We start from the raw sequence: 26856 nt of genomic DNA on the forward strand, positions 1-26856 counted from the left end.
TGGTATGATTTATAAAGAATTTACAAAGATTAGGGATGCAATGACTATAGATTTTGTTTGTACAATTATAGTCTGAGGAATAATCCCAGTTTAATGGTTATCTTGATTATTATGCATTCATTAACTTCTCTAGTTTAGAAAATAATAAAGAAACAATATTATCATATGAAAACTTCTCATGTTTTAAAGTATTATTCATTGCTGCTCAGTAACCAAATAATGCAGCACATAATAATAATAATAATAATAATAATAATATTAAATATAATAATAATGAAACAATAGTCATTTCTCTTTGGACAAAAAAATAAGATATATAGCTTAAAGGGGCTAATAATATTGACCGTAAAATAGTTTTTAAAAAATTAAAAACTGCTTTTATTCTAGCTGAAATAAAACAAATAAGACTTGCTCCAGAAGAAACAATATTATCAGACATACTGTGAAAATGTCCTTGCTCTGTTAAACATCATTTGGGAAATATTTAAAAGAAATAAAATTTCCAAAGGGGGCTAATAATAAAGTTCTGACTTCAACTGTATATTTAAAGAAAATCATGACAAATGTTTCTGTCTATAGTTCCAGAACTGCTTGTAAATCTAAAACAGCTCATACTTAAACCAATCTGCTAAACCAACAGGCTTTGGAATATGCTACTTTACTAAGTAATAGTGTTGCTAAACCTTAAGGGTCTGCAGGAACCCTGATCTTCATAACACTGTTTTTCGTTCAAACGCCAATAATAAGATCTTTTATAAGAGTTTTGAAACTGTTGTTTGATGGCACAACTATATGTGAAAGGATCAAAGGAAATTAGATGTTTTATGACCATTTAAAGAGATCTTGAGGAATATACAGTGCCCAGAATTACTTCTCTGATGTTTTGCTCACCACTTATTTCTCCCCAGGTCCCGCAAAGTGCTGAAGATGTGGCAGTTTATGGATCAGGCAGATATTGAGACCATGCGAGGTCTAAAGGATGCCATGGCCCAGCACGAATCATCATCTGAGTACAAGAAAGTCGTCAGCCGTGCCCTCAATATCCCAGGATGCAAAGTGGTGCCTTTCTGTGGCGTGTTCCTCAAGGAGCTGAGTGAGGCTCTGGATGGCGCGGCCAGCATTATTGGACTGCGTCCGTCTTTTGATTCTCAAGAAGATCCTGTTGAGGTGAGGCACTTCTATGAAGTGATTATGGCTAATGCAGGAAATTATATCACCACAGACGAATTTAATCGCCTTTTACAGTTACAATAATAATCTTAAGACCATTTTGGCTAGCTGGAGCAATTACATTTTCATCAAACATTTAATAAGCCTGCTGAATTGCTTCCTGGTTTTACAAATAAAACACTCATTAGAGTGATTTAGCAGAGGAAAAGACATTTTGTCACTGCGGTGACTGATAAATCACCCATGAAAGCTTTTAAAGCCCACACATCTACTTGCACTGTCTATAACTGTGGTGGTTTTCTTTTGTGTGGAATCTCTGTGGCGAACTGCTCTTTACCTTGCATAGTTTGTCACGGACTACAACGGCCAGCAGCACTTTCTGCAGAGGCTTGGAAGTGATGGACTTCACAGCTCAGATAAAGAGGCGACCGTCAGTAACATACTGCAGACCATCCGCAGCTGCAACCGAAGCCTGGAGGCTGAGGAGCCTGAGGAGAGGGCACGAGAGATCACCGTTTGCCCCAAAAATTCCTTTAAAGACAAGAGCAGAAACCAGTGAGTTAATTCAGTTCAATTCAAGTTTATTTTATAGCGCTTTTCACTATAAATATTGTTTCAAAGCAGCTTTATAAAAAGTGTACACATTACATTGCATTACAGTCAGATTTCAATATTAGTTACTAAAAACTTGTAACTAATAGCTTTTTAACAGTTATTATATATAAACATAGTTAACCTTTAGTTATTGTATATAGCATAGCTGATGTCCATGTATACATGTTCGATGAAATGACTTAAGAGCACAATCCCAATTATGTTTTATACCCCCATGCCTACAGTTTGTGAAGTGTGAAGGTGTAGGGATGAAAATATTTCTCTAAAAAAAGGAGACACTACTTCTACACATGCACACATTATCGTATGTCATCACTAGCTCATACATCACACAATATGTCATCTGCACTTAGTAATTCCAGAGGGTGAAACAAATTCATCACTGGCAAAGCGAATGCTGATAATTTTTCAGCGCAAATGTGATATATTAGCCCCCCTTTGAATTTGTTTCTTTTTTAAATATTTTCCAAATGATGTTTTGCAGAGCAGATTTTTCGCAGTATGTGTGATAATATTTTTTCTTCTGGAGAAAGGCTTCCTTGTTTTATTTCGGCTAGAAAAAAAGCAGTTTTTAAATTTTTAACACCATTTTAAGGTCAAATTATCAGCCCCTTTAAGCTATTTTTTTCCTTTTCAATAGTCTACAAAACAAACCATTGTTATACAAAAACTTTACCCTATTAAAATAAAAAATTACCCTAACCTGCCTAGTTAACCTAATTATCCTAGTTAAGCCTTTAAATGTCACTTTTAGCTGTATAGAAGTGTCTAGAGGAATATCTAGTAACATATTATGCACTGTCATCATGACAAAGATAAAATAATTCAGTTATTAGACATGAGTTATTAAAACCATCATTTTTAGAAATGTGTTGAGAAAAAAATCTTCTCTCCGTTAAACAGAAATTGGGGAATAAAATAAACATGGGGGCTAATAACTCTGACTTCAAATGTGGGTATATATATATATATATATATATATATATATATATATATATATATATATATATAAATATATCTAATTATAAAAAAATATATTTAATTATAAATAAATAAATAAATAAATAACTGTATTGTTGTTATTATACAATTATTATTCTAAATAAATATCAGAAATTAATCCTAAATGTAACTGGCAAACAATATAAAGAAGACACAACTGGAGTGATGCTAAATTAATTTAAGAAATCTTTTGCGTGAATATTCATTAGAATGAAAATCTATAGACAATTCTATACAAAAAAAAGATGTTTTATAGAATAATCTGTCGTGTGTTGTCTTAGACCCGACCAATGGCCGAGAATTAGGTTTTATAAGATTTACCTTCCTGACACATCATCTCACTTTTTGAGCAGCGCGGCTATTTTTTCGTCATGTATGTTCATAACCGGGACTTACACCGGGAGCAAAGCAGAACGTCAGCGTCAAGCAGGACTGGTGTTTCAGGCGCGTGGGTATGGTTTTTTCTGCGCAAATGCTACATTTCTGCGCAAATCTACATTTCTTTCACCATCGTTGGTTCAGTTGCACAAAGAGAATGACGTTTTTATTCCAGGATTATCACTCTTAATAAATACACTCGCATATAAACAGGCATGGACCAGTTTAAAATTCTGACTCTGATAACCTTGAATATAAGTATCACGGTTTCGCGGTTTGACAGTATTGTGCTCACTGCTCTAAAATATATTCTTTTTAAATGTCTGGGTGAAAACAAAAACTTTTTTCCCCTTTGAACAAAATATATATATTTTAAAAACACAGATGTCTTTACAATTTAAGCGGCATTTTTGGATATGTTTTCTGCTGGAGATACTGTTGTCCTAAAAATAATGTAAATAAAAAATCGTACAGATACGTACCTTAGGAAAGGTATTACAGAAAATTTTGGTGGCTTGACTTTTCCAAACCACGATATACCTTGAAAACGGTTACCATTCCATACCTACATATGAAGTAAATCAAATCTCAAAGCATTTACTGGGGCACTGGTGATTTTTACTGGGGCACATGTCTCAGTAAATGGGGTCTAGTGACGCCCCTGTGTTGTGCAATAATTTGCAGCCGTTATTATAAGGGACTATTGTGAATTAAGCAAGATCTTGACCGTAACACATTAACACAGTTATGAATGAAGTCAGATGCTTGTTTGTAGTAAAAATCATTAATAATGCTATTATCGCTCCTCGCTCGCTTTTGCAGCCATGTTACTGCTGTAGCCGGTGTATTCAGGAAAATTTCTCAAACCCCTTCGTTTACATCTGATTAATCTTTGTTCAAAGGCCTGTGTGGCACTTCCTCCTAGCCATGACCTCCAAGCAAAAGAGAACTTTGACACCCCTACCCCTTTATGTAAACGCACAAACCGAAGAGTAGTGGAAGAGCTAAGTGGTAGAATTGGAATTGGGCCAAGGTCAGACTCTGTTTGGAAGTATATGATGTGTTTAGTCTAATCCATATATGCTGAGGCATTCTCAGTTTGTTTTAACACTATTAAGAGCCTTTCTGCGTATATTTCAGGGTCCCTTATGTTTTTTACACTTATACAAACCTGTTAAGCACGGAGACCTGTTGTTACAATTGTGCAATTTTTTTGTTGTTTGATTTTGACTGTCACCTGAAATAAATAATGAAGTTTTTGAGAAATTACACCGTATCGTCTCACCAAAGTCGCTCACTTACTATCCATCTGCGCCATAGAGGAAATAATGGCAGATTCCTGTGGCATATATTTTATTCGGATGCAACCCTGCAGTAGAAAACCCCAAAATACTTTAAGGACATTTATGCATTTGACATTTATATCCAAAGTGAATTGCATTGCATTAAAGGTACACACTTTCTGAATTTCAAAACCTAAAGGATGCAGACAAAAAAAAGTTGTTCATTCCTTTTAGAGCCCTCTCTTTAGCTTAACTGAAGTATATTCCATGAAAAAACATTCATGTGCTCATGGCATAGAACATGTTGTTGTCATGAGATGGTTTAAGCATTATTTTAAAAATTGAAAGCAGAGTGGTTTTAGTTTGTTTGTCCTGCTGAAGAGGAAGGGGCTTGTATTAGTGGTTGAACTCTGACTGAGTTTAAACTTTCTGGACAATCTCATTGTAGATAACAGCCTTCTTGTCTTTTAAGACACTTCATCTTGAGCTGCCTAGGTTTGATATGCTTATTTTTTTCTCTTCCAGTCACAAGACTACTTGATAACACAAATGTAAAGTTGAGCTTGCTGTTTTTTTGCGTGCAGATCAACTCCTAGATTTCCCCCCAGCATGACACTTTAATTTCTCAAACTGCTACTTTCTGTTTGTTTCTTCTATTCAATTCTACCTTCTATCCTTAATGTCCACTCTGAAGGAAAGGACCTGGGACTGAACGAGTCCTGTAAGTTGCCAGAAAGATCTGTTTTAAAGCACTTAATGGATTGATTTTGAAGTGATAATGTTTGCATATAGGTGTGTTTGCTTTAATAAAATGCATGCAAATGATGCTCTGAGCTCTGACATTAACCTGACAAGAGACAACGTGTTTACATAAACCAACTAATCAGACTACCCATTTTTTAAATAAAGATTTTTTCCAGGATTCATTCTGAACACAAAAGCAGGCAGCCATTAGGAGGTATCAGATTTTTAAAAATCCTCTGCAGCCTCATCTTGCGGTTGAAGTAATTCTTACCTTTATTATTCTCACTTTTATATACTGCAATCTTGTCTGAGACCACAAATCAAGACGTATATCTTCACCAGGATACAGATTAAATGAGATTTGAATCACAACTCCTTTTAAACAGAGATAACACTTCCTGCTCAGTGCATGAAAATAGAGCAGTTCAACTCACAGCATTGTTTTAACAGCTCCTTAAAGGGAGCGTTCACACAAAAATCATTTGTTTGGCTGATAATTGACATCATTTACTCTTTTATTTCATTCACTCTTCATTTGCTCTAAACATATTAACGTTTCTTTGTTCTGTTGAACACAAAAGAAGATATTTATTTTGGGAAATAGTCATGGCTGACACTCATTGACTTCCATAGTAAACAACGATTACTTTGGAAGTCCAGTGCTTCCCACACATAGACTTGACTTGGGCGGGCCGCCCAGATATATTTGGTGACATTTATTTTTTATTATTATCATCCTTTTACACTTTTTTTTTGTATCCACCCAATAGCCAAACATCCCTGATTGATTAACTAGTTGAAAATGTCCTCTCTCCCTACACCTTTCCTACTTCTCGTTGTGTGTGCGAGGACTGTCAACACTTCCACAGATAATCTCACATGCTCTGCAGAGACCTACAAAGACGTGCCTTTTTGGGGCGTCTGTCCGGGGTTTCTAAATCTCCTAAAATATCTGGGATTCGGCTTTTGGTTTCACTTTCTAAGCCACTATCATTTTTGTTTTAAGCGTTATTTACTGATTTGGCTTCACAGCTGACAGCACATGCACAGCCGCAAGACAGAGAGAAACATTGTATAATTAACTTTTTGATCTAAACCACTCAGATAAACTTTTCTACTTACTCAGAGAGAACGAAATGACATCTAAACTGGCTGCAAAATATAAGTACACCGCTAGAAATGCTTATTTAACTCATTTGCCTTATTTAAAAACCAACACTTTTTATTCTAATAATTATCATACTTTTTAGAGATTTTTGTTCCATATGTTTTTATTTTTTTATGTCATTTATTTCTCATTTGCTGTATTTTTTCATTTGGCAATACATATTTTATGCTCATGTAACATGCTTTGGCAATACTTTACAAAATGTCAGCAGCAGATTTTGCCTGTCAGTGTGTCCACATGGCTCCTGAATAGAATAAAAATAAAACAAATAGCGGATTTCTGGAAAAAACTTTAACCCATTGAAAAGAAATCAGTGTATAACCAGGGCCGGATTAAGAACACATTGGGTTCTGGGGTTATAGCAAATCCAAAATGCAAATCCCCCTTTTTTTTACCTCACAAAAGTGTGTGTGTGTGTGTGTGTGTGTGTGTGTGTGTGTGTGCGTGTGTGTGTGCGTGTGCGTGTGCGTGTGCGTGTGCGTGTGCGTGTGCGCGTGTGTGTGTGTGTGTGTATATATATATATATATATATATATATAAAATGTTGTTGTTGTTATTGTTATTGTTATTTACTAATTAATACTATTTTCTAATTTTCCATCATTTGATTATTATATATTTTTCTATTTTATTAAAATAGGCCTGTAAGTACACAACATTAAGTAGTTGCATAATATGAACTTTTATTTCCAATACTTCCTAAATCAGTTTCTTTTTGATAAAAACTTTGAATTGGGGTTTACCTTTTAAAATGTTCTTTAGAACTTTAACTGACCATAAAGCCCTCATGATATAATATCTTTAATATCCATGCCTCTAATGTTTAAAATAGCTTATTGTGGTCTTTTGAGTTACAAAAGGCTAGCATCCTTATTCTACTTTGTTTATTTGATTTATTTATTGCATTAGATATATTGTCTAATGAAAGCCAGAGCCAATATTTTATTGCTCCATATTACTAATGTTATTTTCATAAAAGGGGCAAAGTAAACATGCATAAAAAGTTTTCTTGAGATAGATACTTCGCAACGATGGATGTCTTGATAACTGCTTGTCTAGGCTATTTGACTTGTTTGCGCACTGTCTCTGTTATATTGTGTGATAGAAGGATTGCTGCCGAGACATCGCTTTAGTTATAAGTCCATTCAGTATGATTCCGCTGATCCCAGCTTCTGTTGCTACATGTACAAGTATATCAATGATGAAGACTGTTTGAATTTAGTTTTTTGTTCTACAATGAGCTTGGTTTGCCTGCCTTTCACAGGAAGGTTCTCGCGGTAGTGCCTAAAAAGGGACTGCTGGGGAAATTGGGACATCTGATCCTTCTTATGGGTGACTAAAACAGGCCTATTCAATGTTCTGATTGGGCTACAGCCACTCCGAGCCCCAGTTTATTACCTGTACTCACTGATTTTGAACAGCAGCGAACCGAAAGGAATACTACTTCACATTATCGACGAGAGAAATCATAACCCCTAAGAGGCATTTCCCGCGTCACAACGCAAATTCATTCTTTAGCAAATAAAGGGCCCCCTTCTTCCGTGGGCCCTGGGGCTTCAGCCCCACCTAGCCCTTACGTTAATCCGGCCCTGTGTATGTATAAAAATATTGTTAAAAGTTTTTTTGTAGTTAACCATGTGTTGTGGTCGGCGCCGGTAGCCTAGTGGTACTGCGCGCTGACATATAGCACCAGTGTGCTCGTGGCGACCCGGGTTCGATTCCCGTCTCGAGGTCCTTTGCCGATCCTTTCCCTCTCTCTGCTCCCAGTGCTTTCCTGTCTGAATTCTCTACTGTCCTATCAAAATAAAGGTGAAAAACCCCTAAAAAAATAAATAAATAAACCATGTGTTGTGGGTAAAAGGTGCGTTTCAACTCTGCTAACACCGCAAGTATATTTCAAACCTGTGGAAAGCACTAAAGTCGATTGGTACCACCAACCAGCATTCTTCAAAATATCTTCCTTTGTGTTCAACAGAAGAAAGAAACTCCTAAAGGTTTAAAACCTCATGAGTGAGAATAAACGATGAGGTCATTTTCGATTTTGAGTGAAATATCTCTCTTACTCTTATGTGTTATAGACAGACAGTGCACTTTAATCTTGAATGCTTCTGCAAGACTAATACGCCATTACCTCTTCCAAGACTCTGAGAAGTTTCCCAGTCAGAGTTTTGTTTATTCAGTCTCCGATCCTTTATCTCTGCTTCACCTGCTTCATGTCATCTTTGTAGGTTTTCAATCGGCGACCTCTCAGACTCTGAAGGGGACCCACTTGAGACAGTTAAGGATGTTGTAGACCTCCAGACCACCGAAGATGTTCGCGGACCCTTTAGCCATGGGACTGAGCTCATTCCCTGGTACGTTCTGTCGCTTCAGCCGGATATCCATCAGTTCCTGCTCCAAGGAGCAACCGTCATCCACTACGACCCCGAGAGCCACCTCACCGCCCGCTGTCTTCTCCGTCTACAGCCCGATAACTGCTTCCTCACCTGGTGCAAACCCCACAGTAGCTGCAGCCTATATGGAAGAGCTAGAACCTTCATGGGACATCCAGCATCCCCAGACCACTTACACATCGGCCAACCTGTTCACTGCGGACTCTCTGACGGGCTCCTGGATCTTAATGTGGTGAAGGCTGTGTTTATGGGTCACCCTGGAGTGGACGTCAACTATGTCTGCCTGCAGCACAAACTGTGTAACATGAATCCTGGTGAAAATGGTGTCACGCTGCTATATGGACTTCACACCACAGACAACAGGCTCCTGCACTTTGTGGCCCCGAAACACACGGCTCGCATGCTGCACGAGGGCCTCCAGGAGCTGCTGAACTCTATTAGGAAGATCAGGAAATTCCCTGACCAGAGACTGCAATGGCTGAGAAAGCAATATGTTAGTTTGTACCAGGTATGTTCACACTTCACATCTGTTAATTTAACTGATGCATTTAATCCAAGTGAGAACAGGATATAAAACTTAGTATAGTACTAAAAATGTGTAATGCTATGATTTTTTTCATATTAACACTTTTTACCCCTTATCACTGTAAAGATGGCAAAAAATATTACAACAACCATCCTGCTGGTTTTACAGGAGCTTGCATATTTATTGGTTATGCTGGTCTAGAAATTTTGATGACATCAGCAGATTTTAAACTGGTATTTTAAACCACTTTAGGCCGCGTTTAGGTACAGAGTTGCACGGGTAATAGCCAATAATACGTTACATGGGTCAAAAAGACAGATATTTATTTTATGCCAAAAATCATTTGAATGTTAATTAAAGATCATGCTCCATGAAGACATTTTGTAAATTTGTAAATATATCAAAACTAGGTAACACTTACGCCTGTTTCACACCGCAAGCGTCAGCGGCGCGTGAGCAGAGCGTGAGCAGCGCGTGTGTTTTCGCCGTCCATGTTAACAGATTAGAGCTTTCATACCGCACGCAGCAGCAGCGCGTCAGAGCGAGGCGTGAGCGTTGCCGAAGCAGCAGTGCAGCGATAGTTTCGGCGCTGGGTCTATTTTTGACGCGCTGCTCACGCTTAATTAAAGTGACAGTGCATTGATAATGACCAAAACACATTGAATGACTGTGAAAAGTATAGCAGTTTTACCCAATAAATGTGTTAATAATGTCAAATGGTTTATATATAGTCATTCAAATGAACTTAAAACGATTAAACACGGCAACAAACATTTATTTAGGCCCGAACTACAAAACCAAATGTAAAACAATTTTACTATCAGTTTTGCTTAAGTTGCACACTAGTGTTGTAGGAGAGGGGAAATAGAATATTTACGGGATTTGTAGCCCATAGCGAAGTGTATTGTGGGTATTGTAGTTCGACACGCATGCTGGATGATGTGAGCTCGCTGTGTTCTGTGCAGCTGAGCAGAGCAAGAAAGTTTTAATCGGCTTTGTTTTATGTTCACTCGAGTTATTCCTACCGGGAGCTGTTTGCACTGTGAATCTGACAACACGAAAATAAGTAAAAGAATGGCATGCATTGGTTACTTTTGTCCGTCTCATCCTCTGCACGAGCATGAATTAATGAGCTGTTATTCTGCCGCTGGACATCACTGAAGCGGAGAAAGTAACACTAGTTTGATCATGTATAAATATCATTATAACTATATTGTATAAATATTATTATAACTAGGTCTACGGCAACTTGATAATCAAAAAACAAATGACATGATATCACAGGCGATTGTCCTCTGACTGTAGACACTTCTCATATAAGTTAGCTTGAGAAGCATACAGTACTATTTGATCTATAAAATTTGTAAAATAAACATTTGCAGGTTAAAGAAACAGCAAAGGAGGGGCCTTGGTGCAGATGAAAAGATTAAAAAGTGTATTTGTAAATAGAGAGACATGGGTAACTAGATAGAATAGACAGAGATAGGTTGATCTCTGCAGCAGCTGCCGAAGAGCTGCTCTGCTCACGCGCCGCTGACTCTTGCGGTGTGAAACAGCCGTTAGTTAATGCATTTACTAACATGAGCAAAGAGTAAACAATACATTTATTACAATATTTGTTCATGTTAGTTAACGCTGGTTAATGAAAATATAGAATAATGGTATAATGAGAGTAATGATAATAATAACGCATTAGTAAATGTTGAACTATTATAAATAAATGATGTATAAGTATTGCTCATTATTTGTTCATTGTTAGTAAATGCATTAACTAATGAAACCTTATTGTAAAGTGTTACCCAAAATTATTGAGCAATAGTAATGAGAATTGCTAAGCACTTCATTTAGGCAAACTTGAAAGTTGCTGAGAACTTTATTTTTAATATGGTGATGTACTTCCAACAGAAGCTGGTTATTGAGTGGGGTGCGGGGCTTTCTTTTTGCTCAATCTTACATAGCAATTTAATAGTCAGGAGGGATGTGGTTAATAATATTGCGACTAAAGCCATCAAACTGACGCCAGCATAAATCAAATAGTAAGACTTTGATTGAACATTACCAAAACAAACTTTTGTTGTGTGTTAGTGGATACATTTTTAAGAATAAATTGTTCACCTAAAGAATAAAAAAACGCATTAGCAAAATAAGCATTGTAAATTTTGCTTTCAAACAGACTTTAACCCTCAGATTTCCAGATTTTCAAATAGTTATCAGTCATTGTCCTACCATATTCATTCAGCTTTCATGTGATGTATAAATCTCAATTTCAAGATTTGTTTTTGAATTTTTTTTTTTTGTGGTCTAGGGTAACCTACATGTTGTCTTCTCCTCAGTGTAGAATCAAAGTTAACATTGGAGGTCTTTATAAAGTTCTCATCACACCAACATATTCCACTTTTCAATATTGTTGCTCTGCACTGTTTACTTGTAGCATAACTCTACTACTGTCATTTTTGATCAGATGATGCACAGTTTTCTTATTTGGAGGCTAACTTCCATCCATTGCTGTTGCCAGTTATTATTAAAGAGCCCCTATTATGCATTAAAAAAGGTCATATTTTAATTTTGGGGTATCCAACAACAGGCTGATAAGTATACAAGGTCAAAAAACACTTCCATTCTCTTATAATATGCATTTATTTTTACCTAATTTTCCCAGTCACTCTTAAATGATTTGTTCAGTGATTCATTTGTTTCTAAACCCCTCCTTAGCACTATACTAATCTGCGCTGATTTGTATGATGACAGAGTCTGTTGTGATTGGTTGACTGCGTTCAGCATGAGACAGAGAGAAACGCCCACCACAGCTTATCAACAGTTGTAGTAGCTAGAGTGCAGAGTATATGTGTGAGCCCAATGCAGTTTAACACCAGCATATTGCTCTATTCGTAACCATAAGTAAAAACAAGGATACACATTCAGTATTAATCCACACAACGGCAAAAGCTGAACTACTTTTAAACGTCGCACAGGTTGGAACAGCTGACGTTGGCCATAGCAATGACAAAACTCAACGATCGCAAGCTTACAAACGCATTTAAATCTGTAAAGAGAGCGGCATGTCTCGTTTTTAACGTGTGAGAGTTAAATAATTAACCAGATACTGTACAAGCAAGTACATTACATTACACGTAACCAAACACAATTAAATACATATTTAGCAAGCTAGAGAAAAGGAGGCAACCATTTTAATTGCACTTACTTACACTTGTGAATTAGAGGAAGAAACTGGTCCATGAACTGTGTACTGTAAAGTTCCTGTCAAGCTCAGACAAAGTCCCATACATCAATAGTCCTTTTTTTGATCCTTCCTTTAACAAGTGGCCGATGAATTTCCCATTGCAGAGTAGATTATTATATATTTAACACCAGAACATTCACTCAATGTTCACTCATCTTCAGTCATGGTCAGTCCCACACACACCTGCAGTCTGCTAGTGTTTGAAGGGAAAGGCGCGACACATCATATTTAATATTGTTTTGTGTTGATGTCGATACGGGCAGGCAAAAATCCAGACAAACAACGAATCATTTAATCTCTAAGTTAAATATTTTATTTTAAAAAATTGTGTTTTTAAACTAGGTGCACTTTTGCTTTTAAACATCTGCTGGATGATTTCATTCACTTGGAGCTGTGTTATACACTGCATGGATGGTCATTTTCAAAAACCCATAATAGGGGCTCTTTAAAGATGGCTTTTATATATTGTTGTAAAACATAATATATTGTAATATATTGTTTTTTTGTTTTTTTTTTAGGAGGATGGTAGATTTGAAGGACCTACACTGGCTCATGCTATCGAGCTGTTCGGAGGGAGACGCTGGAATATGGGAACTAGCGGCCCTGGATCCGCCAGCAGAGGTGCAGAGAAGAACTCGGCTCAGAAGAACAGTCCACTGGGCATCAACTCCAATGTCAAAAAAAAGAAAAAGGCCTTAGTCAGGGTGAGTAGAGAAGCACCGCGAGGCAACAGTGTGTTTTTTTTTTTTCTCGCTGGGTTACATCACTGTTGTGTCCACAGGGGGACAGTGGCGATGGAACTGATGATGAGATGACCGCACGCAAGACCAGGAGTTGCAAAGAGACTTTGGGGAGGAGAGAGTCAGATGCTCTGGAAAATGTTGAGCAGGAAGAGGCTGGTAAGATTTTGTGTTGCTGATTTTTCTGTCATCGTTTTTGAAGATTGCTGAGAATGGCATCTATTCCAGCTAAATTACCAGCAGTTTTCTAGAAGACTTTAGTGTGTAAATAAGTGATTTTGGGATGTTTTAAAGGGTTAGTTCATTTAAAAATCTGTCGGGACACAAATAACAATATTTTAGATTAAATCTGAGAGCTCTTTCATAATACATACACATCTATGGTCCTGAGATGTTCAGAAAACATTGTCAAAACAACTGTAATCGTACGAAGCTCCAAAATCAACTGTAAATTTGACTCATCAGGGTGTAAATTTACTATGTACATCAGGGGTGGCCAATCCTGTTTCTGGAGATCTACCTTCATGCAGATTTCAGTTGCAACCCTTATCAAACACACCTGTCTGTAATTATCAAGTGGATTTCAGGTCCTAATTAATTGGTTCAGGTGGGTTTGATCAGGGTAGGAGCTAAACTGTACAGGAAGGTAGATCTCCAGGAACAGGATTGAGCACCCTTGATCTACATGACTTTGTATTGCCATCAGAGTCAGCAGTGCAACACACAAGCATTGAATTACCTGTAGTAAATACACATTCTGATCTGATGGAGAAGACAAAGGCAAACAAAGTTGTTTTTACTGTTATTTAAGCACACTAAGTGTTTTTAGAGCTTCGTATGATTGTCAGAAGGAATGTTTTGACTTTGAACGTCTCTGGACCTTTGCTGGATATGGAGAATGAGAGCGCTCTTGGATGTCATCTAAAATATCTCAATTTGTGTTCTGACGATGTTTGAAGGTCTCGAGATATTGGAATGACTTGCAGGTGAATATTTATTAACAGAGTTTTCAGTTTTATGTGAACTAACCCTTTAAGAGTTGCATGTTTGAATGTCTCCATAGAGGACTGCAGTACCTTTAGCCAACCTGGACCATTTTCCTTATCCAACAACAAAGGCCAGTCTCCGGGATCCTCCTCGTCCTCCTCCACCTCTTCTTCTGTTGCCTCCTTTTGCACAAACTCCTCCACCCCTACACGTCCACATTCCTCCCCAATCCTCCCCACAAACCTCAAGAGTCAGCCAGGGTAAGACCACTTACACTTCAGAAAAACTAATCACTGAGTTTAATTCTTTTATGGATTATTTAGATCCTTTATTTTTCTGATGTTTGTTCGCAAAAATTGATGCAAACAGAAAAATGCAGTTAAGTCAGTATTTAACCTTGTTTTACTTCTGCCACATTTCTTGAAAATATATATTGATATTGACTCTGGTTTCTCCCACAATTCAAAGACTTGCGCTATAGGTGAATTCAATAAACTAAATTGGCCTTAGCGAATGTGTGTGTGTGTGTGTGTGTGTGTGTGTGTGTGTGTGTGTGTGTGTGTGTATCAGTGTGAGAGTGTATGGGGGTTTCCCAGTACTGGGTTGCAGCTGGAAGGGCATCCACTGTGTAAAACATATGCTACATTAGTTGGCAGTTCATTCTGCTGTGGCGACCCCTGATAAATAAAGGACTAAGTTGAAGGAGAATGAATATATTGAAGGTGACGCGGTGGTGCAGTAAGTAGTGCTGTCACCTCACAGCAAGAAGGTCGCTGGTTCGAGCCTCGGCTGTGTCAGTTGGCATTTCTGTGTGGAGTTTGCATGTCCTCCCCGTGTTCGTGTGGGTTTCTTCCGTGTCCTCCGGTGGACAAGCATTTTAGGTGAATTGAGTAAGCTAAAGTTGTCCATTGTGTGTATGAGTGTGAATGAGTGCGTATGAGAGTGTTTCCCAATGATGGGTTGCAGCTGGAAGGGCATCCACTGCGTAAATCATATGCTGGCTAAGTTGGCCACCCCAGAATAATAAAGGGACTAAGCTGAAAAAGAAAACCAAAGAATGAATGAATATATTGATATTAAAGAATTAAATATTGAATAAAATAAAAAGGGATTTTATTTTCCATCAAAATTGAAAGAAATTTTAAAAGAAAACGAGTGTTTGAGGGCTAAGAGATCACAAAGTTCACCATAAAATATACATTTTAAAATCATATATTTACTCATGTTGTTTCACACCCATAAAGCTTTCATGATTCATCTTTACAGCACAAATGAAGATCATTTTAATAGTGTGTATCCATCCACTTAAGCTTTAAAAAGACGTTAAAACTAATTCAGAAGCTGCGTCCTAAATCGCATGTGTATGCACTATTCTATGCCATTTTGTAGTAGGCCTGTAAGTTGTGTGTTCACACTGAAAACTCTAAAAATAATAAGTGCACTTTAATTACCCGGATGATGCCCGTATTCAGCCGTTAAAATGAATTGTGTAATGTTGGAAACTTCACGCACTCAACGATTGCAGTTTTGCTCACGTAGTGGAAGGGAGCGGAGCTATCGGGCGCACATGTTGGATAACTTTATTTATTTTGGATTGTGAAAGAAAAATTCTCCTACGGGAGTGATTATAGCGCCTCCCGATGGTGAATGCGGTTATACTCACGGCAGGTATTGTTTGATAGTTTGATGGTCGTTTATTTCACTGATTTGGCAAACGTCAAACGTCATCATGGAAACGGCTTGAATTTCCGCTTAGTAAAAAAAACATTCGTATGCCATTTGGCACAACACTACACACATATACTATGCTGTTGAGTGTGTAAGTGCATAAGTACATAGTGCATGAGTGTATAGTGTGCCATTTGAGACGCGGCTAGAGACTTTGATTAAGGCATTTTTTCATAAAAATTGCTGTTTTGTATATTAATATTGATCATCACACAAACATCTATGGACCTCTTTAAAAATATGTTCCTATTTATTTACAGTTTATTAGGTACAGTAAAATGCATTCAATTAATTATGTTAAATGTATTTCATAAAGGGGTGAAAAAATATGACTTTAATTTCTCAAATCCAAATATTGTCATTTAGAGCTTTTTACAAATGATAATTGTTCACAATAACAAATGTTTTATAATTGAAAATGAACCTTTGATTTTGAACATCAGTAGTGTACAGAATAAAAAAAAAAGGTTTTACTCAAACTCATAAATCTATAGACACTAGGATATTTTGAGTGGACTCTTAATTTGGCATGTCTTAAATTGACAGGAAAGAACAAATCCATTTGGTCAAGAATAAATTGAATTGCTTGTCTTGATGCATGTGCTAAAAGCATTTTCTAAATTTTTTATTATGTTTGTTTTATTTCAGGGCCTGGAGCAGTCGAAGCTGGCACGGTCGAGGGAAAGGCTGCTTCAGAGGTTTCCAGGACCTCATGATCTCCGACAGCATCATGAGCTTTGTCGAATTTGTGGAGCTCTTCAAATCTTTTAGGTAGAACACACATTCGTCGTAAATTAAATTAAATGAACTGCTTGTATTTTAAATCAGGCAAATCTCGAAGTTGCTAAAAAACACTAATAAACACAATACTATTTACACACACATGCACCTATTTATTTAACAACATACTGTACTTAATTTACATTTTAGTTTGCACATAATATAGCTTTACAGTGTACATAGCGGGAGAGTCTGCGTGTCAGTGTGTGAGACTAGGTCCAGTAACTGTGCGTGCAGGCTCAAAAATGGGGTATATGCCGAAGCATGCTAATAGGACTTTTAATTTGCCTGTAACCTGGGTTAAGCGCTTCCGACGAATTGAATGCCAATGCAAAATCCGCTGCGTTTAAGGTCTGTTTTCTTTAATAATCAGCGATCTCCACTGGCTGAGTGATATCCGATATAAAGTGGGTCTCAGATTGTACAAGAAGCACTGCATTAAATTACATTTCCCCCGCCATATCTTTATAATATGAGCATTTATTTTACCCCGGTATATTCAATGGAGCTTCTGCGTTAGCCAGCCGATTCTGACAGGCGCGTGCGAGTAAACAGCTTTTTGTCTCGTTTTACGCTTGAGCAACCAAATAAATGCTAAAGTTTATTTAACTGAATGTATTTTAATGACATTACAACATCGATGCTGTATAAGGAACCGTATAAAATGGGAAAAAGTTCACAATAATAACAGGTCACCGGAAGTGTATCAGCATGGGAACAGCACTGGCTCGGCATATACCCTATAGCAAGGTTAAATAAATTAAAGTTCTAAGTGGGCAGCGCGATTGTCCACAGCAAGAAGGTCGCTGGTTTAAGCCTCGGCTGGGTCAGTTGGCGTTTCTGTGTGGAGTTTGCATGTTCTCCGCATGTTCGTTTTGTTTTATCCAGATGAATTGGGAAAGATAAAATTGTTCGTAGTGAATGAGTGTGTATGGATGTTTTCCAGTGTTGGGCTGCGGCTGGAAGGGCATTCGCTGCATAAAAAAATATGCTGGATAAGTTGGCGGTTCTTTCCACTGTGGCGACCCCAGATTAATAGAGGGACTGAGCCAAAAAGAAAATGAATAAATGAATTATTCGGCACAAACAGTTCATAAAGTTTATTTATTAATTACTTTCAATTTTTAGTTTGGTCAGAAGTCAAATTTTAAACAATCTTATTATTTCCTGGATTTTTGTATCCCCATAGGGCCTAAATTTATGCAAATTTTCCCCAATTTTGTGTCCCTATTGCTTCTCAAACCCATTTTTATTCTCTTTTTACTTCTTATTTTCTTATTGTTATTTTTTCATATTACTTTATTATGTGCGTTTTAGGACTGTGGAAACCTCCAAATAAATTCCTTACATAAGTAAACATACCTGGCAATAAAGCTCTTTCTGATGCTGATTCTGAAAATGTCTGCTTGTGTCTCCAGCATTCGCAGTCGTAAGGATCTGAAGGAACTATTCGACACCTACGCCGTGCCCTGCAGTCGCTCTGGCCCTGAGTCTGTCCCCCTCTACACCACACTTAGGATTGACGACAAGCTAACCGGACTGCAGCCAGATCTGGGTGAGCATGTGCGAATAATACGATCATTTTCAGCCCAGTGTAGCTTTGTAATCTAGACCGATTTACAAAAATGGTCTCTCTACAGATCTCCTCACTCGCAACGGCTCTGACCTGGGCCTTTTCATTCGCACCCGCCAGCAAATGTCTGAAAACCAGAAGCAGATTTCAGACGCCATCGCAGCTGCCAGTATTGTGACCAATGGCACTGGAGTGGAGAATTCATCGCTGGGTGTGCTGGGACTGGCCATCTCGCAGCTCAATGATTTCTTGGTCAACTGTCAGAGAGAACATCTGAGCTATGATGAGATCCTCAGCATCATACAGGTGAGGGGGAAAAGAGCTCTCTGAACGCAAGGCTTATACTGTAGATTGCACTGATCAAATCTATAAACGTCGATTTACATTTATATTGGGCTACAGAAAAGCAGTTTTCATTTTTTAAAAGCATTTTAAGATATTATTATATTATTATTATTAGCTTCTTTAAGTAACATTGATTGTCTACAAAACAAACCATCATTATAGAATGATTTGCCTAATTACCCTAATAACCCAGTTAAGCCTTTAAATGTCACTTTAAGCTAAATACAAGTACCTTGAAAAATATCTAGTCAAACATTATTTACTGTCATCACGGCAAAGATAAAAATAAATCAGTTATTAGAGATGAGTTATTAAAACTATTGTGTTTAGAAATGTGTTGAAAAACCCAGCGCAATCAATTTTCACCAACATATAATCCAATCCACCATTTGTCCAGTTTTCAGTCAGAAATTTACGAAGAAAACGTGACGCGCTCTTAATCATACTCTTCATTTAAAAACTATTTAAGCCTCACGCAGCTGAAATTAAAAATGTCATCATTACGCCATCGCCAGGGAAAGTAAATAAAAGGACTATTCTAATGCACAGATTGCACTGTTATTCCTGTACAAAGTTCTTGTTCTTGTTCCTGTTGTACAATAAGTCTTATTTTTTAATGATATATTATTGCTTGTTTTTTTTTTTTGGAGAAATGGTATATAGTTAATAAAAATGGATTAGGAAGAGGATATAATAAAAATAAATTAGATATTTTTATGTTTTAAAATAACCTCATCCTGCTCACCAAGGCTGTTTATCACATAGATTTCATTTAAAAAAATACAGTACAAATTGTACAATTGTGAAATGTTATAGCACTATTAAATAACTCAAGTTAAAACATTGGCAGTGTTGTCTAAAAATGAACATAAGCATACCCAAAACATGCTTTTTGTTATTTTGACTGGTTATTTTATGCTTAAAAATTGATAATTATATTTAGTTGTACTCATTTATAGAGTTGTAGGTAACCACATTGATCATTTAGTGAGATACAAACCAGCTAATACTCAAAACAAACCTTTTTATTTTACCACCAATCATCATTTTTTAGGACCTGCATTACATTGTGTCATTTAAAAGTAGTATAACATATTGTAGTTTAACATCATTCATTCATTCATTCATTTTCTTTTCGGCTTAGTCCCTTTTTTTAATCTGGGGTCGCCACAGCAAAATGAACCGCCAACTTATCCAGCTTATGTTTTAAATACATCACTGGGAAACATCTACACACTCTCATTCACACATATACACTACGGTCAATTTTTAGCATAGCCAATTCACCTGTACCGCATGTCTTTGGACTTGTGGGGAAACCGGAGCACCCGGAGGAAACCCACATAAACACGGGGAGAACATGCAAACTCCACACAGAAATGCCAACTGACCCAGTCGAGGCTCGAACCAGCGACCTTCTTGCTGTAAGGCGAACGTGCTATCCACTGCACCACTGCGTTGCCTAGTATAACATCGTATAAGAAAAAACATACACATTTTGTCTGCCTAAAACTTTCAGTCTGTCTCTTGTCTTGTCTAACTGTTTTAAACCTTGTAAGACATGTCATTCTGTATTAAGTCCATTTCTTTTTAATGTTATGTATATTAAACCTTTTATTGTCAAAAAGGAAAATAGTTTCAGAGCTCTGTAAAGGGTCTGGCATGGTTTTAAAGGTATCAGCGGTGGGTCATTATTTACCGTTAACAACACTGACAATTGATTTCTCCTTTATTAAGAACAAGAGTCGCTGACTGACAGCTCGATATTAACATCTCACCAGCTCTTAAATCAGCACGAGATGTCTAATGATATGCATGCCAATGTAATAACTTTTAATTTGTTTTCTTTGTTTCTGTAGAAATTTGAGCCTTCTTCAAACATGCGTCAGATGGGGTGGATGTCGTTTGAAGGATTCGCCAGGTTTGCTTTTATTAAACGTATTTGACAGTATAACGTGGAGCAGCACTTTCAGAAACACAATACTTTGGCATATCTCGATAATCTACTCGCTTTATGTAATCTCTGCTGCATGACCTAAAGTTAATGGTCACATTTACAATAAGGTTTCATTACCTAATGTGTTTACTAATATGAAATAATTATGAACAACACTTGAACAGCATTTATTAATATCAACACATCTAAATTCACACTTGTTGACATTAGTTAATGCGTTATGCATGAACGTGAACTAACAATGAACAACTGTATTTTCATTAAATTACATGTTAAATAACAATAATTGCATTAAATACCAATAAATACATGTTAAATAACAATAAATACATGTTAAATAACAATAATTACATGTTAAATAACAATAATTACATGTTAAATAACAATAATTACATGTTAAATAACAATAATTACATGTTAAATAACAATAATTACATTAACAATAATTACATGTTAAATAATAATAAATACATGTTAAATAACAATAATTACATGTTAAACAACAATTACATTAAATAACAATAAATGCATGTTAAACAACAATAATTACATGTTAAAAAACAATAATTACATATTAAATAACAACAATTACATGGTAAATAACAATAATTACATGTGAATTATCAATAAATACATGTTAAATAACAATAATTACATTAAATAATAATTAATACACGTTAAATACAATTAATTACATGTTAAATATCATTAATTACGTTATATAAAATTAATTACATGTTAAATAACATTAATTATGTTATATAAAATTAATTACATGTTAAATAACATTAATTACATCTTAAAAAACAATACATACATGTAAAATTACATCTTAAAAAACAATACATACATGTTAATAATAATAATTACATGTTAAATAACAACAATTATGTTAAATAACAATAATTACATGTTAAATAACATTAATTACATGTTAAATACCAATAATTACATGTTAAATAGCATTAAACAACATGAACAAATACTGAAATAAATATCTTGCTCATTGTTTGTTCATGTTAGTAAATGCATTAACTAATACAACCTCATTGTATAGTGTTACCAAGTTAATATGTCTCTCCAAGGTTTCTAATGGACAAGGACAACTTTGCCTCCAAAAATGAGGAGTCTCAAGTGAACCTGGATGAGCTCCAGCATCCGCTGTCTTACTATTACATCGAGTCCTCTCATAACACATACCTGACGGGGCATCAGCTGAAGGGAGAGTCTTCAGTCGAGCTCTACAGCCAGGTACATCTGCAGCACATCTCTGTTTATCCTGAACCCGATCCGAAGTCAAATCCACAGCCATTCACAATACTCTCCATAAATATATCTCCTTTCACATGCCGTACTGTAGAAGTGAATGCAGAGCTCGTGTGTTTTATGGCGTCTGTCGCAGGTGTTGCTGCAGGGTTGTCGCAGCGTTGAGTTGGACTGCTGGGATGGGGATGACGGCATGCCTGTTATTTACCATGGACATACTCTTACCACTAAGATTCCTTTCAAGGTCTGTTTAGAAACCAAGACTTCTGTTGATTTTATGTGTTAAGCCTGGACCTCATGATAAAAAAATTCATAATGCGATATAAGACATCTCGTATCCTTAGAATAATATACATATATCATGTTTCTGTCAGTTCAATCAATTATTAGTTTAAAAATATATGACCACATACAGCGGGGAAAATAAGTATTGAACATGTGAAAATGCTCTTGTGTCCTGTAGGATGTTGTAGAGGCCATCAACCGTGCAGCATTTGTGAACTCAGAGATGCCTGTGATTCTGTCCATTGAAAACCACTGCTCCTTACCACAGCAGCGCAAAATGGCTGAGATTTTTAAGGTACATGTCTGCAACCTAAATCAGAATTAATTAGTCCATTAGTTCCTGCTCATTTAAAGAGTCTGTTTCCAGTAGAAGGTGAATGTGTTTTGTGTGTTTTGCTCTTTAGATGGTGTTTGGTGAGAAGCTGGTGACCAAGTTTCTGTTTGAAAGTGATTTCGCGGACGAGCCTTTGCTTCCGTCTCCCCTTCAGCTCCGGGGGAAAATCCTCCTGAAGAATAAAAAGTTAAAAGCTCACCAGGCTCCTGTTGACATTCTCAAACAAAAGGTAAATTAGCCACGAACTGATCTTAAAAGGATGGTTCACCCAAAGTTTTTCAGTATTTATTTGTTCAGAAATTTGAGTTTCATTTTTGTTTTGAACACAAATGAAGATATTGTAAATAATCTTGCAACCAGTAACTGTTGACATCTGTTGTAGGAAAATAAAATATTAGAAAACCGCAGGCTTCCGCTTTTCAACAATATTCAAAATATCTTCTTTTGTGTTAAACAGAAGCAATAAGAGTAAATGACACAATTTGTATTTGTGGGTAAACTCTAATTTTAAGACTATTTGGTTATTATAGTTATCTTGCCCATTGTATTTATACCAAACCTTTCCTGAATGAAGTAACTAGTTTCCTTGGTTGTGTTACTTGTTTTGTTTTGCTTGTTTGCTGCCTATTGTTTTTATCTATTGTAATGTCCGTTATATCTATTGTTATGTCAGTGATTGTTATCTCTAGCTGCTTTGTGTTTTAAAAAAAAAGTTCTTGCTTCAACTATTATACCTCTTGGCCTTTCCGTAATGTACATCACTTTGGATCAATTGGTAGTTGTATGAAAGTGCTTTATAAATAAAGAGAAAGGAAGGAAAGAATGAAAGGATGGTAAGAAAAAAAGAAAAGAAAGGAAAGATGGTAAAAAAAGAATGAATGGAAAAAAGAAAGGAAGGATGGACTGAAAAAACAAAGGAACGATGGAAAGAAAGGTTGAAAAGAAAGGAAGGAAGGCTGTTAAGAAAGAAAGGAGGGGTTGTGAGGAAGGAAGGATGGAAAAAAGGATAAGAAAAGAAAGGAAAGATTGTAAAAAAATAAGATGTAAGAAAGGAAGGAAAGATTGAAACAAAGGAAGGATGGAAAGAAAGAACGCAGGGGTAATAAGAAAGGAAATATGTAAGAAAGGAAGTAAGGACTGTAAGAAAGGAAGAATGGAAAGAAAGGAAACAAGGGTGATAGGAAAGGAAATATCTAAGATAGGAAGGAAGGATTGTGAAAAAGGAAGGATAGACAGGAATGAATGAAAGGAAGGAAGAAAGGACTTAAGGATTATAAGAAAGGAAGGATGGAAAGGAAGGAAGAGTGGTGAGAGGAAAAAAGGGATGGTAAAGAAGGAAGGATGGGTGGTAAGAAAGATGGGAAGGAAGAATAGTAAGAAAGCAAATATGTAAGAAAGGAAGGAAGGATTGTAAGAAAGCAAGGATAGAAAGAAAGGAAGGATGGTAACAAATGAAGAACGGAAGGGAGGGTGTAAGAAAGATAGGAAGGAAGGATGTTAAGAAAAAGAATGAAAGAAACGATGGCATGAAAGAGAGGAAGGAATAAAGGAAGAATGGAATAGAAAGGAGGGATGCATGGAAAGAAAAAGGACGGATGTAAAGAAAGAAACAAGGATGGACGGATGGATGGAAAAGTAAGGGAAGGAATGAAAGGGAAAAAAGGATGGATGGATGGATGGATGAATGAATGGAAAGGGAGGATGGAAAGAAAGGAAGGTTGCACAGAAAGAAACAAGGATGAAAGGAAGGAAGGATGAAAAAAGGAAGGGAAGATAGAGGAAAGGAAGGAAAAACGTACATCAGTCAGACAATATATTTGTAAGTTGCACATTTGTCTGCATGCAGTATTTCCATTGTCATGCAGAATGAACAGTGATGCAGCAAACTGAAGGCGACCGCAGTCATCATCACATCAAGACTATAAAGAGCTTTATTATTTTAAAGCACGTCTTTATTATTCTGTTGTAACTGGAACAAAACAAATAGAACTTTAGTGAAAATGCATTCAACTTCATTTGATTCTTTCATTTTAATGAATGAATTAAAAACAGAATAGACTAAAGATGAATGATTAAAATCTATATCGTCCTAGCATTCACACCAGGTTTTTATATATAAACTGGATACAGTATTGCTAGATCAATACTTGGAGGATCTTTTATGCCATTGTTAAACTGCCTGGCCAAGCTGTTGCATTGTGTTAAAGCATTAGGCTTGTATACATATAAGTGTGAGTTTCCATAACAGTGCTTTAAATTTGTCAGCTCTGATTTTCCTCCAAGAAAAAGCTGCAGAATGCATTTAAACATGTGTCCTGTGCTGAGCTGAAAGTACTCGTCTCATTTCAGAAAGCCAAATCAAATTTAATAAATATTTAATAAGCTCGCAAATGGTGGAGAAAGTGTGGACATGTTTGAATGAGAGACTTTCCAGTGCTGCAGAAATCTGCTCTGCTTCAGTGTGCTTCTGACTAACTGTTAAACATTTTTACTATCAACAAAGCTGTCCATGAAGCATCCATCTAACAAATCAAGTCAAGTTTCAGACCTAACTGTTAACTTTTCCCATTTCAAAAGGCGCATCAGCTTGCCCACATGCAGGCTCAGGCCAACAACGGCACAGTCAGCACAACGCCACTGGGAAACAATGATGAAGAGGAGGAGGAGGAAGACGAGTACGATTACGATTACGAGTCGCTGTCTGACGGTAAGCATACTTTGCATAGCTTATGCCATCATGGCCTTTATTTCAACCTAAATGGACAGCAGTTATTAAAACATGCAGTGGAATGTTCTGTCCTGTTCACTAACCCTCTCACGGTCTTTTCTCACGATGGCACCTTCACTCTGTAGCGTGATGTCCTTTTTCCACTCCCCCTTCTTTCTTTCATTCTCTTTCCTCTTCTTTTATCCCTTTTCTTAGCTGATGTCCTCAATGCTTCCACAGCCTCTTATGGCCAGGAAGGTAAACACACTGTGTGTGAGAATATGTGGGCAGTTGACAAGCTGACATGTTTAAAATGTAAGGTTAAAATTTAGCATTTGGGGAAATTTAAATGTCTTTGCATTTGCAAGATATTAAATTAACAAGTCATTTATCAAATAATTGCATATTTTAGTGACAAAAATAGTAGTAAAATTAACATGTTTGCCCTTTGTTTAAACGTACTGATGCGCTGTTGTAGATTTTCTAAACATGTTGGGTTTTGCTTGGAGAACAATTTGCTTGGTGAAATGTTTCATTTGTTATAACATGCTGATTTAAAAATGCACAGGAGAATAATCGTTAATCATTTATAAAGGATAACTAATTAAATATGAATACATTTATTTTTATATATTTAAGTGTGTACTTTATTTTCTTTGAGCTATTATTATTATTATTATTATTATTTCTATGTGATATTTTTTGCATAGTGAAATAAAACCCACTGTACGTGAGGATTTTTTGCAAATATCTAATATAATATAAGTAGTGTCAAAAAAATTAAATAAATATTAACTATTAAAAAAAATAAAGTTAAATATTTTTGTCAGTTAAAAACTTTAACGTAGTATATTTTTTTCCTAGTGTTTCCTCATCTTGCTTTAAAGGTGCAGTAGGTGATCTGCCAAAATGCTAACCGCTCAGCATATTATCTTTGGACGGCAGGGGGGGACTGTGTTTCAAAGCCACGCCTCCTAAAATCGTGAAACGTGCACAACATGACACGACAGCAGACAACCCACTAGTTCATGTCATTCGCCAGTTAGAAATGTAGTTAGTGCTTGGCCGGCAGCGTGCAGGAATTACACTTATTACTAAACCACACTTACATGCTATTACAGAGCGAATATTCAGAGTAGCATGGTAAACAGTATAAGGAGGCTGTCACTGATCAAAAATTACCCAATGTGAATATAAAAGTAACTTCAGCTCGGAATAGCGCTATTTACTGATGTTTTGTTGTTGAACTAAATAAAAATCTACATTATCGATGCTGTTAAAAGTCCATTATGAAACTGAAAATACTCCTGAATTTGTAAACACTGAAACTGATAATACTACATTAATCTTTCACCGGGAGATTTCAGTGGCTGAACAACACTTTAGTGCATATAACCCATTCGTAACAGCAAAGTCTACATCAGCTTTGCATGAATAAAATAGTTTTAAAACAGAACATTACCTGTCTAACAGAAATACTTCAGCCATGGTGTTGTCCTTTCTCCAGCGTGCAAAACTAACTTCAATATTGATTCCAAATCTTAACAAGTTTCAATTAAGCCTTTGATTTTACCGCGACCGTGATTGTCTTGTGTGCATGTGACGTGAACACGCGGTGTTCATGCAGGCGTGCA

General features: G+C 36.4%; 1 protein-coding gene across 51 annotated transcripts in view; it reads left to right on the forward strand.

Annotated features, from left to right (window-relative positions):
• The window catches only part of plce1 (phospholipase C, epsilon 1), a 159872-nt gene that overhangs the window by 103904 nt on the left and 29112 nt on the right, over window positions 1–26856 (forward strand). For 21 of the 51 annotated variants that reach the window (XR_015503546.1, XR_015503547.1, XR_015503548.1 and 18 more), the window contains 15 exons: window positions 909–1167; window positions 1517–1725; window positions 8589–9261; window positions 13039–13224; window positions 13302–13419; window positions 14324–14507; window positions 16624–16746; window positions 18174–18310; window positions 18396–18634; window positions 20533–20594; window positions 21716–21881; window positions 22033–22140; window positions 22360–22476; window positions 22586–22744; window positions 25093–25222. Coding sequence is in view for 35 of the 51 variants with exons in the window: in XM_087275314.1 (XP_087131440.1) it covers window positions 909–1167; window positions 1517–1725; window positions 8589–9261; window positions 13039–13224; window positions 13302–13419; window positions 14324–14507; window positions 16624–16746; window positions 18174–18310; window positions 18396–18634; window positions 20533–20594; window positions 21716–21881; window positions 22033–22140; window positions 22360–22476; window positions 22586–22744; window positions 25093–25222 (2870 nt within the window). In the remaining 16 variants the exon portion in view is untranslated. 51 annotated transcript variants of the gene reach the window in all.

Source organism: Danio rerio, chromosome 12, assembly GCF_052040795.2.
Source record: "Danio rerio strain M-AB ecotype USA chromosome 12, GRCz13ab, whole genome shotgun sequence".
Classification (NCBI taxonomy): domain Eukaryota; kingdom Metazoa; phylum Chordata; class Actinopteri; order Cypriniformes; family Danionidae; genus Danio; species Danio rerio.